This window comes from Stegastes partitus, unplaced genomic scaffold (genome assembly GCF_000690725.1).
Source record: "Stegastes partitus isolate 25-593 unplaced genomic scaffold, Stegastes_partitus-1.0.2 Scaffold447, whole genome shotgun sequence".
Taxonomy (NCBI): domain Eukaryota; kingdom Metazoa; phylum Chordata; class Actinopteri; family Pomacentridae; genus Stegastes; species Stegastes partitus.
In genome coordinates, this window is record NW_007578178.1 from 235656 (window position 1) to 256822 (window position 21167).

Sequence of the window (21167 nt, forward strand, 5' to 3'; positions counted from 1 at the left end):
GTCCCGGTGAGGGCATCTTTCTGTGTGGAGTTTACATGTTCTCCCCGTGCAGCGTGGGTTCTCTCCGGGTTCTCCGGCTTCCTCCCACACGGTCCAAAAACATGTTGAGGTTAATTGGTGATTCTAAATTGTCTGTAGGTGTGAATGTGAGTGTGCTTGGTTGTCTGTCTCTAAGTGTAGCCCTGTGATAGACTGGTGACCTGTCCAGGGTGTCCCCTGCCTTCACCCTGAGTCAGCTGGGATAGACTCCAGCCCCCCGTGACCCTAGTGAGGATTAGAGATGATGGATGGATGGATGGATGAACCTAGCAGGCAGAAGATTTTCTTTTATTCTTTTATTTTATGTCACTCTCTTTTTTTTTTAACATTACAGCAACCTATCCAAAACCCACAGTAACCCAACAAGCAACGCAACATTGAGATATTATCACCTTATAATGTTGAAGCGGCTGAACTACGACCAAAACAAGACGATAGACACAGTGATCATCTTATCAGATAAACATGTTTTGTAGTCTGAGCTCAGTATTAAGCATCTCAAATTAGATTTTTAAACGCTCAAAGTAAGTTGATTAAATTCTGTCGTTGTTAAAGTCTCTCTCTGTTTTAACACTCGTCTAGAACCCACAGCAGCCCAACAAGCCGTAAGCCATAAACACAGCGCTGAAATGTTATCACCTTTTAAAGTTCATTTACTAAACTGTTATCAAAAAACGACTGTTTAAGCATCGAGCAAACGCGAAGCAACATTAGCATTTATTTGGAGTCCAACTCCCAAAGGAAATCTGGCTCGTCAGCTACCAAAGTCTGCACTATTTTCTCCAGCTTAAGCTGTCAACACTTTAAGCAGAGCTTTTTCTTTGGAAACAGATGCCGGCTGTGGCTGATGAGAGCAGTGAGACTGAATCAGAACAGGGAGGCTGCCGACCATAAAACCAGGACAATGAGCTGAAAGCTATAAAGCTCAGTAGAGCTGAGGGGGGCTGCAGAGGTGTGATATTTCTCTACAGGTTTGTCACTATGAGTGACACTTTTGACTTCAGACACAGTCATTTGACCCTGTGTTGATATGAAAGCGTTGATTGTAGCTGCTTTTATGAGAAGACCATATTTCCTGTGATGCTTCCTGCAGGAGAGCCGTTTATTCTTCCAGCTATTTTCCTGCCAAATCAGACTCGGGGTCAAACACTAGAAAGTGTGGTGTTGAGTCAGCAAGAGAATGTTAATATTACTGGAAATGTGTCTTCTTTTATTAATTCGCTGCTCAGTATCTGGCTATAGAGATGCTCTTGATTACTTTGGAGGCGATCATTAGAATAAACACCGTAAACAAAAATGATGCAAAGCGACAGTGAAAATCTTGCAGAAAGAATACATTAAAAAACAGTAGAGTGCTGTAAGCTTCAAATATTATCTGGGAAAAAATGAAAATAACATCAAATATCTGTAAAATAATACTTTTAGTAAAACTGTAATTTTACAATCATGCATTGTGAAAGAACAAATTACTATTTATGAAAAATAAAATACAGATATTTATTGATAACATTATTTACAGTTTTGACCTGTTTTTTTATTTTTTATTTTTTCCTGTCAATGTGTAAATTTAGTTTCTGCAGTTTTACTCGATATTTTCTGTATTTGGCAAAACGGGGAAAATCTGTAAAATAAAAGCTAAATATTCCCCACTATTCAACCCTTAATATACATATTATTTGTTCTCCTGATGATGGCAAATATTTGTAGAGTGATGATATTTTTGCCCCATAAAAGGCAGCAAAAAAAGTAGTAACTGTAAATGAATACTTATTTCTGTAATTTTCCTAGATATTATCTGGAATTTGATTTAAAAAAAAGTGGAAAGCAGTTTGAAAATATGTCATTCATTCAAATAATGGCAAATACCTGAAAAATATATGGTGCTGTGCTGTTGTGGTGACGTGTTGTTCGTCTTCACTTGTGTGCACACAAGTGGACGCAGTGTGTTTTAGCATATTGACAGTTCTCAGCTGAAAAGGTGCTAATGAGAGAGGTTAAAGACTGATGTGTGTGTGTGTGTGTGTGTGTGTGGCGGGTATTAGTGTGTTGTTTTTCATGTGTGTACAGTTTGACAGTTAGACAACATTGTTATTAACAGTGTTATTGCGTAATCGTGCTCTGCATTGGAAAGCAAAACTGACTTAATGTACAAGCTGACATGGATGTTACTGTACAATTGTAATGTAACCCACATCCACGCAGGCAGTTTCTTAATGTACAGAATGATCAAGCAATCAGCTTAATTATCTAAAGGCTGCTAAATGATCCAAATGAGATTCAGCGGTAGTACAACTGTGCATATTGAACATGTGAGATAATTTGATGATAAACAGCACTAATGTCATGTCTAGTGTCATCAGATTAGAAACCTGCTGCTGTGCATATTATGTGCTCTCCAAAAAATCAAAATCAAGGGTTTTTTTAGGTTTTGCTCGAAAAAAGTAACTTTTAACATCATTGCTGCTACGAGCTAAAGACGACAGATATCTATCATTGAAGAAAAAAGCTTGAAATGTGGATGTTGCATAAATATGCCCCCAAAATTGTAACTTTTTAATAACAAGCAAGTTTCATTTCTGCATGTAGAAATGTTTACACAAGTGTCTAAGGGATACCACTGTAGGAACTTTCTTTTTGGAACAGGAACATTTCAGGGAACTTAGTCACGTTTCCTGCATTTCCCTTGTAGGAACCAGGGTCTAAATGAAGCTCCAGGTCTTCATGTCACTGGTTGGTCAGGGAGGCACCATTTGTCACCGTATTCACAACTCTAAAAACCTGCATCTGCAAATAAGTTTTTAGTTTTTTTCGACACAACAACGTTGATCCACAGATGAGATCATATGATAGATGGACAAACAATCTTTGAAATGTAGGGCTGACTAATTTTCAGAATCTTTATGGAGCTTTAAACCTTTTGAATTACAAAAAGCTGGAGGAACCTTTAGTTCCTTGGAAGTTCCTGGACATTAGCTCCTCAAAAGTAAAGTTCTGGGGCCTTTTAAGGGATATCATTGAACAGACCATCATGACGTTGTGCTGAGTTTCTGTCCCTCTGCTTTTTGTGCATCCCTGACAGTTTTTAAACTCATCTTAAGATGCCATAGCCGTGCTTTGGCTGCTGCTTGTGTACTGCCGGTGTGTGAACAGGTAGAGATGGAGAACGGAGGCGGATGCCAGCCTCCAGAGAGGCGTGCACCCTGGCGTCTTCACTGGCATCTCTAATTAAAACAGTCGACTTGGATCACAGAGGAACTCTGCTAATTGAATTCCACTGTTGGATGTTTATTTTAGCCTGTGTGAAGTTTAAATTTAGAACAAATAAACCAGAGCCTTCAACAGCAGAGCTGTGAAGTCATAAGACTGTGTAACAGGGTAGAGTTTTCCTGCAAGTTGTGCAGTCCTGCCAAGGGAGTGGGCGTATTAAAAATGCACTTTAGAAAAAAATGGCTTCATATCAGGTAGGACAGTAAATCTTGTTTTGCACAGGATTAAATCTGTAATTATTTCTATATCTGTTCTGTTCTATGTTGGGCTAAACAGATCTGACAACATGGCAACCTTCAAAGGTGCTTGCTATAAAAAGGCTTACTATATATACACCAGCTTAATCCTTTGACTGAAAGATCGCTGTTTTTGGACCACCAGTTAGTACCATAAAAGTCAGTAAGCAGTCAGAAATCCTGTGGAATCACAGGTGATCTGATGTGTACATTCACTTCTTTGGTGCAGCCTGGTTTGCATTTCTGTGAGCTCTCCAAGCTGTGATGTTGTCGTATATCTGCTCAGCGAGGACATCTCCTTTAGATTCTCTCTTTTGTCTTTAAAATGTTGCTTTTCATTGCTGTGACTTGGGAAACATGAAGGACAAGTTATGAAACCCAGTTCTTCCAGTGCCCTTCAAGGGACCATATTGTGCAAAATCCAGTTTTCATTGTTGTCAGTGTGTCTAAAGACTCACAAATATGAGAGAGAGGACCGTCTCCTCATTATCCTCATTTGTTTGCAGCCTGTTGTGATGTCACAGCAGGATAAGCTCTGCCCCCTGCTGGCTCCGCCTCCTTTCTGCCACCTATTAAACAGAATAGATGAAATGTAAGGTGTGCCTGCACCCGTCTTTCTGAAAGGGTTCTGGGCAGCAGCAGCTCAGCTGGGCTGTTTTTAATGTCTTTCACATCTGTTTGGAGCCGGGCTAAAACCAGAGGTATTCCAGGCGTGGGGAAATCTATGCAGTATTTTTTTATCAGAAGCTTGAAAAGCACTTTCTGGGACACTTTAGACTTAAATTGTCTTGTGAAAAAGCGGTATGATATGGGACCTTTAAAATGCACCTCGGCCTCTTTGACCTTGTTACTGATACCACAGCTTGTATTTTTGACTTCTTTTTTTTTAATCAGTTCACAAAATCCTTAAGATTCACAGCTAGTCCTGCTTCTTCCCTGTGCTAACCATTTTTAATATAGTCGTTAATATCAGTATGATGAAATGGGGGTCAGCAGCTGAGCTCATCTCTGAAAACTAGCTGAGAATTCATATTTGGGAACACCACCTTACTCACAGGGACAAAAGCCTTAAAGCCCTGCTTGCAATCTTCACTGTGCTCCACATTCACATTATGAAGGTTTTTGACAGGACAGCACACTGAGAAGTTGTTGTGACTTTTAGGTTATTCTGAAAGTGGCACCAGAGAATGTCATCAGCAAACTGACACAGAGGTGATCAGCAAATTTCTGGTATCTTGTGTACAAGGTTAATGTTTTGGCCTCAGGGTGGCACAGCAGCAGAGCTCATGGTTGATCCAACACAGAAAGGCTTTGTGTACAGGAGAGCATAAGTGTGCCGAATATAATGCTTTAGAAGTTTTTCCAGCTGACTCGAGCTGAATAGAATCCAAGATCAGGGCATCTACAAGGAGTCAGAACCAGATATCGATAAATTTGGCGAGTTTGTTGCAAATCTTAAAATATGGTTTTGTGTCTCGGACTGCAGATCCAACAAAAACCTCGTGCTTGAGTTTTACTTAAGGCTTTTTAAGAGCTAATATTTAAGTCGAAGGGTAAAGTGTTGAATTACTCTCTTAAAAACAGGAAATCTGTATTTTGACATCTGTTAAAACCATAGTCAAATGTTTGGTATCACAGCAGTGCTGACAAAAAGGCACTGAGATCTCCATTGTTGTGTCGATGATAACTGCTGTGGTAGTTTTTGTTATTTTGTCTGCCTACCCCTCATAATCAGACGGTGGAAGAAGGGAACAACTCGAAGACGTGCGTCATTCTCACCCTCCCTTGCCGGTGTTTCTTTATGAGTCATTTAAGAGCTGGATCTCCCAAATCTTCCTGCCTGCAAATCTCTGATTGGTTAATTATTTCCCTAGCTTGGAGAGACAGTCATGAGAACATTGTTGTCGTTTCACTTTATCTCTGCTGGAACTAAAAGACACACTGTTTGGTGCTTTTGCAAACCGTGAAGTTCTGTGATATTCCGCTTGATTAAGCTGTTTGCATTGCTGCTCTGCACGGTGATTTTGCATTAAATATAGTCCTGTTGTGTGTCATTATGTGCTCATAATGTGGGGTTGTCACCAAGTCTAATTAGCCACATTAGCTCTGGTGTTTGTGCAGCTTGTGTATTGAGCCTGAAGGTTTGTTAAACCTTAAAGACCATCATCAAGCTTCTGTCATCTCTCAGCACCTGCTGTACGTTCCTCTTCATGTTCTTGCCGCCATGTTTACAGCGGATTGGCTGACTGCAGCTCTTTCTTTCGTCTGGGTGATTATCCGCATGTACGTAAAGCATGAGTGTGCTGGGGAAAAAGGAAAAACAAAAACCCTCATGGGCTCTTATTGAAGTTATTAGTTGTCCTTGAAACTTCACTTTATAGGTGTATTTTCATTACATAATCAGCAGTATTTCATACAGACACCAGCAAACATCAGTAAGCATCATTAGCATTTACTCCCAAAATAGATGTTTGAGATGAAAACACAATCAGAGTCAAGTGAATTGTGATCCATATTCAGTGAGCCAGGCATCCAAGCAGTGAAATAACAACACAGCAGCAGCTGTCTGAAGTGCTTTGGCAAGTGTTTTCCTTGTCGTGTAACCGGCTTCCTGCTCTCACGCTTTTAATAATACATTTTTATTAAATAATAGATTTTTATTGTGGCCAATCGCCTCGTAATGGTTTGTCTTCAGAGCTGCTGTCCTTAAGTGATATTCTGAGAGATATACTACAGCAGTGCGATATAGGTACAGTTTCTGTTTGTGTTCCCACTTAATATAAATGCCCATTAGCATCTGGGCTTGTCCCACGCACAGATTTAGTTGATGGGTGATTAACCCTTAATGATGCCCATAAAGCCATCTGCCATTGTCTGCCGGCGACAGCTCGGTAGTAAAAGTCTTACATCATAAGCAGTGATGTCATCACAGTCCACCCGCAGAGGTGGATTCACTGACTTTTGGCTGATTAGACCTGGGAGGGCCAGTTTGCACCTTTATTGTTCACTGAGTTTCATAGAATGTATATAAAAATGGACCTCATGATGGCTCCTGAGAAGTGAATCAAGATTATTCAAAGCAGTGATCAACTATTAAACTGATCACCAACTATTCTGATAACCAAGTAACTGGTTTGTCTAAGGGCTGCAAGGTGGATCGGTGGTTTGCACCGTTGCCTCGCAGCAAGAAGGTCGCCGGTTCGTGTCCCAGTGAGGACACCCAGGATCTTTCTGTGTGGAGTCTCCATGTTCTCCCTGTGCAGCGTGGGTTCTCTCCGGGTTCTCCGGCTTCCTCCCACACAGTCCAAAATCATGTTGAGGTTAATTGAGTGAGTGTGCTTGGTTGTCTGTCTCTAAGTGTAGTGATAGACTCGCGACCTGTCCAGGATGTCCCCTGCCTTCACCCTGAGTCAGCTGGGATGAACTCCAGCCCCCCACGACCCTAGTGAGGATTAAGAGGTGTACAGATAATGGATGGATGGATGGTTTGACTAACTATTTCTGGAAAAAAATGCAAATATTCTCTTTTTCCAGGTTCTTAAATGTAGACATTTCCTGGTTTCCTTCCTCCAGTATGACAGTAAACTGAGTATTTTTGGGTTGTGGACAAAAGAAGACATTTGAGGACGTCATATTGGGCCTCAGCCAAATTATAGCAAAAATGGACATTGCCATCTTGTATTGGGCATAATTTGCAACCAGAGTTTGAGCAGCAGTGACTGGGGCTGCAGCTATGCTCTCAAAATATCAAGGCCTCCCACCCCAACCTTCCTATTCATGCGGAAAAAAGTAGGTGACGTGATATGGTAGCTAGTTAGCTTGACAACTAGAAGTTACTGATCGGTTTGTCTGGAATATAATAAGGCGGCAAGGAACATCCAAGACAGTCAAGGTTGCAAAAGATTTGTCACTACTGTGCAGGTTCTGGTTGCAAATAACGTCACCAGAGCAAAGACGGCAGTTCCCATTTGCTTGATATCTTGCCAGTATTTGTGGGAGGAAGTTGTGATGTGTCCTCTGTCTTTCTATGCTGACTCCACAGATCTGGCTGATTCATGTGATTCCCACTATAAGTCCAAACTGTAAACCAACCTGAGCAGATGTCTAAACAGCAGGACCTGTTCATGTTGACTAACTTTCTAAGCTATTCTTTGCAGTGCTTGTCTGCTTCCACGTCCTAAGAGAGAAAGTTTTGTTTGTATATTCTCTTTCTTCTGGCTTATTTAGCGGTTGCCAAATAACTGTTTTTTGTCTCTGGCTTATTGTAGTCTTTTTACCACCATGCGTAACATAGTCTACACCACCACCACCACCCTCATTCGACTCTATGCAGCCTAGTTTATGTGCTCTCATGGAAACATTTAAAAAAACTTTTTTTTGCACAATTTCTATTAAGTTTGCTTTTAATTTGCTTGATAATTACATGACTCTTTGGCTTATGCAGCATTATTTTATTTTATTTTATTTCATTGGGCACATGTGGACAGTGGAATAAGCTGTAAACATAACTTGTCAGAAAGGCGCCACATAGAGTCCAGTATTCACTCACAACTCTGTTTTGGTCTCCACCTACTCAACACTGTAAATATGCAGTTCTTTAGCTGTGAAATGCTTCACTATGGTTACCAACTACTAGCTGATTTTATCTCTCTTGAGGCTGGAAGTAATAAAGGTGATGAGACCAATACATTTGTTAACAGTAAAATTAAAAACAATGAGCTGGAAGATGCTCAAATGCTGCATGGAGCTGAAGGGAACTGATTTGGGTCATGTGGGGACATCACAATAAGTGGCGCTTTTCACTGTCTTTTGTTATTGTTGTAAACGTACTGATTAGTACAAGGTTATCACATCTGCTGCACAGGTAAACAACATGCATGGCAGCAACAGCTGTATGCTGGATTTAATGTATGTATCACCTTAGATGTGCTTGCAGAGGTTTTCTTTGTTCGTAGTCGTCAGACTGTTTTCATCCAGACATCGATCCCTGATGAACTTTAATTTAGTTTGATTTAGTTTGTACTGATCCACCTGGGTGGAAAATCATACACGCATCACGGAGCTCTTGGCGCTAACACAGATAAATTAAAAACATATCTCCGCTGTGGTCGCTGGGTCTTAATAAATACACAATGAGACAGCTCTAATTATATTGTTAATGTAAGTGTTAAAGTGTTGTTAATCTGAAAGCGGAGTCGTGGGCACAGGGTCTAGACAAAGGGACCGATGACTGGTGAAGACAAAACAAAACACTGCAGCGAGTTTTAATGAGGCGACAGGGGACTGCCCGTCAAACACATAACAAACACACACATCTCAGAAGAGCAACACAAACACAAGCATCACAAGCATGCTTTATTGCTCTATGTACACAGTGGGAGAAACACAGGAAGTCGTGCGTGCAAGTACACAACACAGAGTGATCAGAAACCACAGGAAAATAACATTTCCACACGGATATTTAGCTGATTTGCCGCAGATCTGTGATGAATTGCGTCTTAACCAAAACATGCCTGTCTCAGACCTGACTGATGAGCTTAAAGGGTCAAAAGATTAAGCTCAATATTCCCCATGTCAGACATGTCAATCATAGCATGGCTAGCTGCATTTACAACGTTACAGTAATATCGGAGATTACCGCTTTGAAATGCGGGGCTAAATACCCCTGCATTACGGCGCTGAAATATAGACCTAAAAATCCAAGATTATACTTCAGTGAAATAAAGCCTTTAGGCCTAATCCATATTCAAAGTCTTGTCTCTAGCTGGGCTGTGGGCCTCTATAACCTAGTTCTGACGGGGAAAGCTGCTTTGTACTGGTCAGTTGTGTGATGAGGGCTTGGACACGGTCTGTTGAGTTGACCTATATTTGGCTGCCTGCCCTGTCTGCACAGTCAAAAACCCGAGCTTCTCTCATGTTTTGTTCTATAGGCAAATTGGGCCGCCGGGCATCTTCCTCTGCTCCAAGATGTTGTTCTCTGATCAAGTTCAAGCTGGAATGTACTGTCAAGTGAATTATTTCATGCGTATGGACCTTCAAAGCCCAAGTCAGGAGAGAATTTCTGCACAGTGCAGAATGAAAAGTTGATGCACTGTCGGTGTAGAGGAATTTGTAATAGTGGCAGCCATGCATTGTTGTGCACAGTGGTGCTTTTGCAACATGCATTACAGCAACGATGCTGATGTCTAGCAGGTGTCATGTTAACGGTGACCATCTCAGTTGCTAAGATATGCTAATTAGCACAATGGCAGAAAGAAGAATTAGTTGTGCAAATATTTGGTCAAATGCCAAAAGGGTAAATTAAAAGTTTGACCTGATGAAAATGTTGCTAAATGGAAAGATAAAGGATGACATTTATAATTCACCCTGAAGAGATCAGGTGACAAAGTTGAGGAAAAGCTAAACCCATAACTGCTCGAGTAGGTTATGCTGGTGGGGCATGTTGCTCGCATGGTCTGGGTCCATTTACCCCTTTATAAGGAAGAGTCACTGCAAACCAATACAGAATTATCCCCTTTATTATTAATAAAGCTTTTCAATTCTGATGTAAGTGGCTTCTGCTTGGGCCACGATGCCCCCATCCATAGGGTACGAGGGGTCACTGAGTGGTTTAATGAGAATTATGTAAATCATATGTTATAACCTTTTTATTCACAAGATCGTGATCTAATTAAACACTTCTGGGAGACTTTTAAGTGACGTGTCAGACAATGTTCTCCACCACCATCATCCAAACACCAAATGAGGGAATATCTTGTGAAAGAATGGTGTTCCGTTTCTCCCGCAGAGTCCAGAGATTTGAAGACTCGATGCAAAGGGAGCACTGATGCTGCTCTGGCAGCATGTGGTGGCCCAACATCTTACTAAGATGCTTTTAGTTGTTTTTTCCCTTCAGTTTGTCAACCATCTGTCAACCACCTGTCAACCATACCCATAGTTAGTGAGACATTTTGCCAACAGTCTGAAATGTCAACCTCATGGTGCCACTAAAAGAAAAGTCAAGGTTCCTTCCAGCATGTGTGGAAATTGTGGCTCTCTGGATCCAATATTGTGCCAATCCATTTAATGAACCACCGTAGTCATTAGAATGCATCTTCTGGGAGCAATTAACAACTATAGGACTTTATGACAATAAATCTAATAGTTAATATTTCAGTCTGGACCAAAGTGGTGGATTGACTGAAATTTCTATCCTTATAGTCACACTGCCTTCATAAGACTGGAATATATGTTCTGACTTTCCATCCACATTAAGCCCCTTTCCTCTCCAAAACAACACTTTTACATACAAATACCTCTGATGTACTGCAGTATGAAGATGGAAGACTGAGCCGGACGTACACGAAATAGAATATATGGAGTACTGAGACATGTGCAAACATGATAAGTACCTCACGGCTCTGCAATCAGTTCCAATAAATACATAAAGTGGGTAAATGAATAAATGGACATGACAGCGGTAGTAATGGGATATGCTGCACATGTCACATGTACTATATAAACAGTGCTATGTTCAGGTGATAATACAGTCTGAGGAACATTGACAGGTTATTATTTACATCTAGAAATAAATGTCATACCGTTAAAAGGCTCTGTTGAAGGAGATGTTGCCGCTGCCCCGACTTTTTACATTTTTTATAAATAACAGCCACATGGGTGTTGTTAGAATGTCCCATCTTCGCTGTATTAACGCTGAACGCATGACTGCATGAGTCATACATAAATGTATGAGTCAGTAAGGCTACAGTGGATGCTGGATCAAAGGAACCTCTGATTCTCTTGAAGTGAGTTCTAAAACCTTCAGCTTCTTTCTTCAAATATCACCTCAAAGAATCTGTCGGACCTCAGTAACTAAACTCAATTTACTTCATAGGTTCTGATATTACTTTTGAATGTGATGCTATTTCTGCTCTTTCTGTACTGGCATAGTTTCTCCACCATGATGTTCTAGCTAGTTTGCTGATTGTCAGAGAGCAAGCATCTTTGCTGACGAAACAGTAAAATCACATTTTTATTGAGGGGATGGATGCGTACGATACAATTCAGTGTCGTAACTGTCTGTAAGCCTCTTTGGTGGATGACTGGAGGAGTCAACTTGTTAAATGAAGCTGGATGGGGCAGTACAGCTAACTAGCTATGAACTAAGTTTCCTCATTTTTAGATTCTCCATCTCTTTGTTCCTTCAAATATCCACTGTACCCGTCTTTCCATGTCATATTTATGCAAATTTTGAAGCACCACATTTAAAAAGTTAATGAAAACAGCAAAATTAGGGGGAAAAAAATCTGCAGTTTTTACACTTGAGGTGGTTTTTGATGTTCTAGAAAAGGAGGTAATGGTCATAATGGGACATGAAAACATCGTTTATGAATACGTTCTGTCTGATCAGCTCTTTGCATTTATTTTGTTTGGCATCATCTCCAGATACCATGAAACACGTCCAATACAGCTAGCATGTATGAATAACTACAATTCTTTTGAAACAGTTCCTGAAGGCTTCTCTCTATTTTTGTCTCGTAGATGTCTAACGTTTTCTTTCTGGTTTTTGGTAGCAGTTGGTAAAAACTGATTTTGTTTCTTGCTTCTTCTTCTCTGTTTATTACAGCCATGTGTACGGTAGCCTCTACTGCCACCATCTGGCAAGGCCACTAATTTTTTGCGACATTTCAATTGTTTGCTTTTTGACGTTTATATGGAAACACGGCTAGTGTCGATACCATTTGTACGTCAGAGTTAACTTTGCATGCGAATCCACTGATTGCGTTGATTAAATAGACATTATTATTGAAAAATAGGCATGCTGTTAAAATGCAGTGACCTCTTGTGGCCACAGGGGGCGTTTTCTGGCAAAAGTTGCGAACCTCAAAGCGTAAAGGCGAGTATGTTTGGCAGCAGGATTCCATCTGATTGATCTCACCCTATCGCAGCTACTGTGATCTCCCCTTTCTGCTAACAGAGACTGTAAAAAAAAATTAGAGTATAAGAAGTGGATTTGTGATTTGATTCTATAGCGAGAAAGGGGGAATGGAGAGAGATTAGGCTTAGCAGAGGTGATAATGACGGTGATGACATTGTGTGTGATGTGACTACAGAATAAGCAAAGACAGGAAGAGAGGAGAAGTAGTTGATGGGAAAGAAAGGAAGGCACAGCACATGATAATGCTGTTGCAGTTGTGACAGCACAGTTGGAGAGTAAAAAAAAAAAAATCCAGAAAAGAAGGCTGGCGTGAAGTGTTTATGAGAAGCGGTGCAGCCTCAGAGGAGGCTCAGGTGCACTGTAGCGTCGCAGGTTCATATCCAACCTGCAACCTTTTGGGTCATCCTCCTCCTGTCACCCTCTGCTGGATTCTGCCTAATAAAGCAGAACCGTGCTGAAAAGATGAGGGGACGCCGAAGCAGGTCAAGTGAAGAGAAGCAGGCAGGGAGAAGGGGAGGAGAGGAAGTTTAGAGGCAGAAAGGCGGCAGCAGCAGCGAGGAGGGGAAAAGAAACGACGTAGCGCGAGTCGCAAGGTGGGTGCTGATGAAAAATTTAAGTTTCAGAAACAGTGATGAGGGAACGATGGATGCAGTGGAAGGGCAACACTCTTCAAAATGGAAGACAAGTGAAGCCAGGTCAGCCATATTAGCAGCCTTCGGTGACCAGAGATTGTTGCCTAGCAGCATGCAAGAATAGCTTTTTTTTTTTTTTTCTTCCCTCCCTTCTTCTCGTCTCTCTTCTTCATTTCCCGTCACCCTCCTACTCCTCTTTTCTCCTCACCTCGCCTCCTGCTGTCCGATGCCCTCTCCGTGCTGTCACTCTCATTTCTCATTCCACTTCATTTTTCCTTTCACCTCTCCATCGCTCCCCTCCATTCCACTCTTATCCTTCCACTCTGCTCACAGGCTCCACTCTTTTTTTTCTTTTTTTTTTTTTACCTCGGCACTCGGCTTGTGCTGCCTCATGCCGCCAGCCAGCTTTTGTGTGTTTATACGTGTGTGTGTGTGTGTGTGTGTGTGTGTGTGTGCAGATTCCTCATGACAAGCCTTTCATCAGTGTGTAAAGCTGGCTGATGCAGCCGTTACACCAGCTCTGTGCTGCATCAGGATTACATGGCACATGTGAAGCCCGTGTCCTCCTACGCTTGGTCAAATACAGGATGACACATGGCATCAAGCATGGAATTTGAGTGTGTTTGTGTGGGGATGCCAGAACTCTGAAACTCAGATTTTCATACCAGATATTGGGTATTAAATTATACGTTTGATGTAATATTGATAAGTACTATTAGTTAATGCCGTTTAATTACATTCAGCTGTTGTTGTACGACTATTGCTTCTGCTGCTAATATGACTCGACTGTATTGTCACTTCAAGTGCAATCAGGGCGACAGTTTGTAGCTGTAAGAGGCTGTGTGTTAAATATGCATATCTGTGTATTACATGTGCCTTAATACACGTCATGTGAAGTAAAAACATACTTGACTCACATATGTCACCATGAGAGTTTACCATATGTGGCAGTGATGTAGCAACACAGCACATGCATATGAGTCGAAGCTGCATAATTTATTTCATTGTAATGATATTTATTCTCAATAAATCCCACTAAGAGGCAAAACTAACAATGAACGAATGCTGCTATCAAGTGATCTTTGTGTTTTCTTCTTATCTCTGTGCAAAAACGAAGCTCCATTGTTGTCCAAGTATTGTTAAAAACACATCAATGAGCCACACTGTTGAGCTGGTTAACACACATGAACGCCGTCCCACTGCTGAAAACACTGACGAGAGCATAAAGTGTGTGTTAATCTGCAGTCCAAGTTCAAAAATCTTTAATAGCTCAGAATAGTCCCAAAGAAATGTACTGTTTTCTCCTATTTGAGACCATTTTGATACAACCTACAGCTGTTTAAGGAAGTTATTTGACTTATTTTTTACATTCAAGTAAATATGACCTTCCTTCAGAGGTTTACATGAGGTTGACATTTAGCCTGACAGACCATAATGAGGCCATTGATGATTTTGGTCTTTTTAAATGAAACTACAGGTGATCATTATTGCTGTTACCAGCAAAAAAAAAAAATAATTCTAGTGGAACAGCAACTATAAGAGTAGAGCTGTTATGATTACTGTTTATTTCTAAATGAGCCTCTGTTGGAGTTCAGTGCTCGTTGCGTGTGAGCTGTAATGGTAGAAGGTTTCCATTCTTTGATGCATCTGCTGTGTGCCAGATGTGCAATGTACCTTTTTATTACAGTTCAACACGTGCGCCTCTGTTTTAGCAAGGGCTGGAAATACCTGCGTTAGGACAAGCTCTCTGCTGCACATGTCTGAGCGATACCACCACCACCACCACCACCACCGCCACCTTTTTATGACACTATACTTGGTGTTGCTCCCGTGTTACAGCTACTATACTACTACCACAAATACCGCTGCTTCTGCTTTCATTCCTTGACTACAACTGCACATTCTGTTGCTGCTATCTTGGTAGAATCTCTTTCTTCTTACTGGCCTAGTTTTCCTGTTCCAAAGATCAAATCAAATCAAATCAAATTTCTTTTTATAGAACATTAAAAAAAAAAAAAAACCTGAGTAGACATGGTGCAGATAGAGAATGTAAAATACAATATTAAATATATAGACAATCTAAAATTTGAATAAATAGCAGAAAAATACTATACAACACTGAAACTGGCAAATGAGGATAGCAACTGGTAAGATCAGTTTCTAAAATAAAAATAAATATGAACTATTAGGACTATTAAAAGCAGCCTAGAGCTAATTAAAACATGTACATCTTGAGGTTTTTCTTACAACCAGTGCCCCTGTCCAGGATGTGTCCTTTTCCAAGTGCATGCTGGGATAAGCTCCCCATGACCCTGAACAAAATTAAGTCAGACAGAAAAGGAAAATGCTGCTTCATTAGTGGAAAGGTCGATTATTACTGGTAAAAATGTTGCACTGGAATCAAGGAACCAAGGAAGCAGTGCACATGGGCGGTACTGGCTGACTGGTATGTTTGTAGAGCCTCATTCGCGGGTTGGTTTATTAGTGACCCTTTCCTTCGCCGTATGCATGTTTGCAAATATGTGTGTTTCTCATCACCTCACTCCAGCGTCCACATGTGTGTGTGTGTGGTGAGTAATGTAGGTGTGACAGCCTCTCAGCCTCGATGCTGGCATGTCAGGGTGTCTTTAATGACACTAAAAGAGTTGCGTGTCCCCTTGTTTTCCAGGAGGTATGCCAGTGCCTGAGGTGGCATCTGACACTGCCAGCGCTGCCACCATGTTGAGCCCCGTCCTCAATGCCTCCAACGGAGACGGCTCCGAGTCTGAAACCACCTCCGCCATCCTCGCCTCCGTCAAAGAACAGGTTAGAAGTCTGCGTGTGTGTGTGTGTGTGTGTGTGTGGTGTGTGCACCGCGACATACACTTTGGGTTGTCACCATTAATGAAACATGAGTAGCAGAAAGTAGTGAGGATAATTCCTCCAGTCCTTTCAGGGCGAAACAAGGCGACAGTAAACAGTAAACACAGAATGATGGAATGCCCATCTGAGCTAATGTGTCACAAATATGTCACCACATTTTGATCTGTTAGCAGAAAGCCTCAGGCCACAGCTGCTCAGTGTAATTTTGAAAATACCCTAATGTGGTGGGATGCATCATTCCCCCACATTTTGTCAAAGTCTGAGCGGCTCTGTTGGACACGGGACAAGATGAAGTCACCTTGATTTTATTTTATTATTTTAATTCAGTATGTCTGAGATGAGGCTTTGGAGCTGTGTTGGTGTTCATTATGTATTAATGAAGGGTAGAATATTCATCACATTGCTCCAATGTGCCTGAATATGTTCATCTATTTTAACTCCTCTTTCATTTTTGACTCCTAGATACACAACTGACATACACTGACTTTAAACTGTACTAAGTTGGAATTGTACTCAGTATATGTGTGGAAGCTAATGTCCTGTGTCTTTGTGAATTCAGTTGAGACAACACGCTAACAGCTACTAGACTGTTTACCTCCTAATGAATCCATTAGATTGGTCGCTGTTTAATGGATTTTGCATTCTAAGCTAATGACAGTGAATTCTACATTCTAACCAATACAGCAGTGGCTACGTGGTTAGAATTTGAAATGCGTGAATGAAACTGACATTGTTTCATATATTAATATTTCACAATGTCACCAATGAATGGTGTCCAGCACCAAAAAAACACTGTAGAACCAGGTTGATAAGCAGCAGCAGGAGTTTCAGAAAGGTGGTCAGAAGAGTGACTACACCTCTTTTTTAGGGACCAAGGTGAGAAATTTAGCCACTTAAGCTAGCTACAGACAGTTTCAAGCTGGTCTATATGTGGCTTGAGTATGTCTCCAGTTGATATATTACCAGTAATACCAGCCTTACAGTATTTGTGTGCAATTGTGTGACTATCTGGTCAATACTACATTGAACAAAGCTAATTTAGTACGGGTGCTTCCATGTCTAACCTGCTTGAAAAGTCAACACAAACAGTGGTTCCTTTGCCATTTGGTGCAGCTCATTTACTGTATTAAAGTGAAATGGACCAGTTCTAATAGTAGATGAAGATCACGAGTTCAAAGCTGCTGTTAAATCTCTTTGTCTGTCAAGGAAACAGTCTTACAAGTGAGATCATGTGGTAACCATCCATGACTTGCATATACACCAATCCGCCACAACATGAAAACCACTGACAGGGGGTGTGAATAACACTTATCATCAAGCTGCAATGAAGTTCTGCTGGGAAATGTTGGGCATTCATGTGGATGTTACTTTGAGCGGTACCACCCACCTACACATCGTTGCAGACCAAATATACCCCCATAGCACACAATGTGGTCCGCTGCATTGCAAAAACTGCTCAGGAACGAGGCCAAGACACTGAAATAGGCTCCCAACACCTAAGATCTCAGTCCAGTCAAACATTTAGAGGAGGCACTGGAACATGCTTGATCCAATGAGGTCCCACCCTGCAACCCACCGAACCCAACACCTCCAGAGGTCCTTTGCCTCCCAAAGGCTCAGACCTGTTTTGGTGACAAGAACTGCACCGACACAACATGACACAGGTGGTTCTAATGCTGTGGCTGATTGGTGTATATGCATCAGCAAAGACCATGGGAATCCTCAACAATGAGAGAGTCAAAGAACTGGAGCAGAAATGTGTCACGCTTGTTGAATAAACTCCACACCTCCCACATAATATTAGTAATAATGATGATAATGACTTCTTTCTTTGAGAAATGTAAGATTGTTGTATTATTTTTAGTTACATTTGCAGGACTTTGACATTTGCAGATGATTACATCTTGTAGATTTTAACACAGTATAAAGTCTGAAGCAGAAAACATATTTGATTGGATTGAAAATGGAGTGACAGTTTTGCTTATGTGAATTGGATTATTAAACAGATGTGTTGGACCAGCGGACATTTTGACTCGCTGGTGGCTAAACCAAAGTCTTTATGTTTCCATCACTGTGGAGCATTAATGTACCAAATTTCCTGTTAATCCATCCAACAGTTGTCCACATATTTTAATCTGAACCAGGCTGACAAATATCGCCACCCCCTTGAGCCACATTACTACTGTGTTTAATACTACTTTCAACCAGCTTACTATCCAAAAACATACACTGAAATCACAACAGATTAGATGTGATGTTTGTGTTGGATCCCATTATGTATTTAAACTTAAAGGGGAAGTACACCAATTTTTACACATCAGAGTTCACGTTGGGGTTCTGCTCCATTTGAGTGACGCCTCAGTTGTCTCGAATGTCAGCATCAGTTGAGGCTGAAGGCTACAAATGTGAAAATCTGGAGGAGCGCAGTGCTAAATCAGTACAGCACCTTTATGTTTTTAATGATGGTAGATATGGATGGATTTACTCTGTGTGGAGATGTGCTGAAGCTAAAGATAGCTGGTGAAAATGTAGGACTAAATACTGGATTCTGCCTGTTTTTGTCTCAGACTATTCTTTGAGTTACTACAAAGTTCTGGAAATCAATTTCTCATCTTGGTAGGCCATGAGTAGTTGGACACACACACACATGTACAGGCCATCTTCACTTAAAGATGATGTGGAGCATGACCTTCTGATGAAAATGTGTAAAAAGAAACAGGCTGAATGGATGAAGACAGAAATGGAAGGGATGTCCGCTATTTGAAGAAAGTAAAGATACTTGTTCCACCTCCGACCTCTGTCTCCTAAAAACTGGATTTGTTATATTTCCTGCACCGTGCTGAAGCTCTTATTATTTCTTAAGCCTGTCGTTTGTCCCTTCCTTTCATACTTGTTTTCGCAGTGTGTAATGTTTCAGTATGTTTGGGCTGTTGCCAGCGTTTGTTACCAGGCTGTAAAAGAAAACAGGGATGTATTTTTTAAGGCAGCGTGGGTACACAAGCCCACACACACCAAAGCTTCCCTGTTCATTTTAGTTCATAAAGACAAGGTCGGGTTATGGGAGACCAAGAAAAAAAAGAGAGAAAAAAAAAAGCCTTTCACACACACTTGGATGCACAGACATGTGGTCTGCAGACACACACATGCATGTACACGCTGCCAATCAGGCTCCTTTGCCTCTGCTGACTCACACCAGGAGATCCCCGCTGCTGTTTTTCCTCCGTTTCCTTCTACCCACATGAGATTGATTAGCCATTCGACGTTGTATTTATCACATCTGTCAGCTTTTGTCCTCGTATCGTTCATCATCTGGGCTGTCACCACATCTGCTATTGGGGGAAGCACAGTGTGAAGTCTGAAAGAGTTTCATTCCGATGTGAGACATGGCCTATTTGAGAAATCTGACATATTGTCTCATTGAATGACGGAGAAAGTGAAAGTGGCACAGGATATGATTAGCTGTCTTTTGCTTGCAGCTTGGTGGCATTTGATAGTCTAGTCAGTTCTGAAAGATTAAGATGTGAATGTGTGTGTTTTTTTTAAATCCTTAAAATGCTTTTATCCAATCGGTAAACAAGGACAGACAGCAGCCGACAGAACGTGACACATGCAACAATATTGGTGTTGTATGTGTTGGCTCCTGTTGTATCTTAGTGTCGTCCTCAGAGGCACAAAATCTACTAGAAGGTCATGGAAATATATACAAATATATATATAAATAGTCATCTCACCTGATTTAACATCTGCCATCATTGTGGCAGAGGAGATGCACATGAAATGTAACGTCTGGGAAAAGCAGGTGTAACATCAGGAATGCGTAAATGCTTCAGAGAAGAAAAATGTCTAAATGGCAGCTGTAAAAATATAATTCATGATTTAAATTACTCCAAAAAGACAGTGTATATTCTCCGTTAACCCCTCTGTCCAGGTGCTGTCAGTAATCTGTCATGTGTTCAATCCACAGCTGAACACAGGTCTTAACAAGGCACTACTGCTTGTGACCCATTAGCTAAACATTGCAGTGCTTCTTAGCATTTGTAGTAGTCATGCTAGCAGAATGCTAACATGCTAATATCGCTGCTCGGTCTGCCTCCTTATCCCAAACTGACATATCTCAAGTACAACTGGATGGATTGCCATTAAATTATGTCGTCATGCTCCCCAGAGGATTAACCCTAACATTTCCAGCGTAATATCCAATATCTCCTTGATGGACTGGCACAAAATTTTGTAAAGATGATAAGTGCTAATAATCCTGAAGATTTCCTAATTTTACCTGTAGCGACATCGTGAGCTTGAAATGAGTGGTTTTGAGTTAAATGTTGCCACAACTTTATAATTCATTGGTGTGAACTCACACATTAATGTCATTCATCAGTATCTTGGTGTTACTGGTTATTCTTGTTTTTGGCATAAAAAAAAACCTCCTCAAAAGAACATTTTACCATATTTTGGAAAAACAGAACACTATTGTGAGAATTTGGCTGTAGTTTTAGAGAAATTTATTACAGAGGAGAAACATTTAAAAAAAAAAAAAAAACGTGTTGGTGTCGACATCAAAGGTTGTGCCAACTCCTTGCAGCACCTCGATCCCAGACGTTCATTCTGCAAAACTTCCGACCGGTAGACTTTTCTGGGTGTCAGGACAGTGAACGGCACTGGAATTGCGGCGCTCGGTTGTGATTTGGACATACCACACTAACACGGAGTCTGATCGGAGACTACGCCGGCGGTTACCTGAGAAAGAAGGAAGTGCAAACGGTACGAACGTAAACAAAGGAGGAGGAAGAGAGTTGGGATCCATGCTAGGCTAAAGGCTAACCCCTCCAGACCATCAGGACCGTCCTCCTACTCTCCATTGTCTGCTCCCTCGACAACAAGCTGGACGAGCTACGTTTGCTGAGAGAAACCCGCAGAGAGTGGAGGGACTGCTGTGTGTTTGCTTTAACAGAAACATGGCTCCATGACAACATCCCAGACAGACATCATAGACTGTATAACAGATGGACGTAGCAACCGGCCCCGAAAAATGAAGCCAACCCAGAAGTGTCAAAAACCTGCAATATCACTACGTCCGCTAGTCCTGGCTCCCATAGAAATGAATTGGAAAAGAAGTGATCACAGATCACTAAATACTGCATTCCTACAGCTCAGGATTTTTTAAAAATTAGTTTTCATGGTCAAGTCCAGAGATCAGGTGGCCAATCTGAAAAT

At 41.2% G+C, this 21167-nt stretch overlaps 1 protein-coding gene across 1 annotated transcript in view; it reads left to right on the plus strand.

The window, feature by feature from the left end:
- Positions 1–15764: 15764 nt before the first annotated feature.
- The window catches only part of ctnnd2b (catenin (cadherin-associated protein), delta 2b), a 173160-nt gene continuing 167757 nt past the window's right edge, over positions 15765–21167 (plus strand). Inside the window, exon 1 of the mRNA XM_008286297.1 lies at positions 15765–15896. Coding sequence (XP_008284519.1) covers positions 15765–15896 — 132 coding nt within the window. The remainder of the gene's footprint in view (positions 15897–21167) is intronic.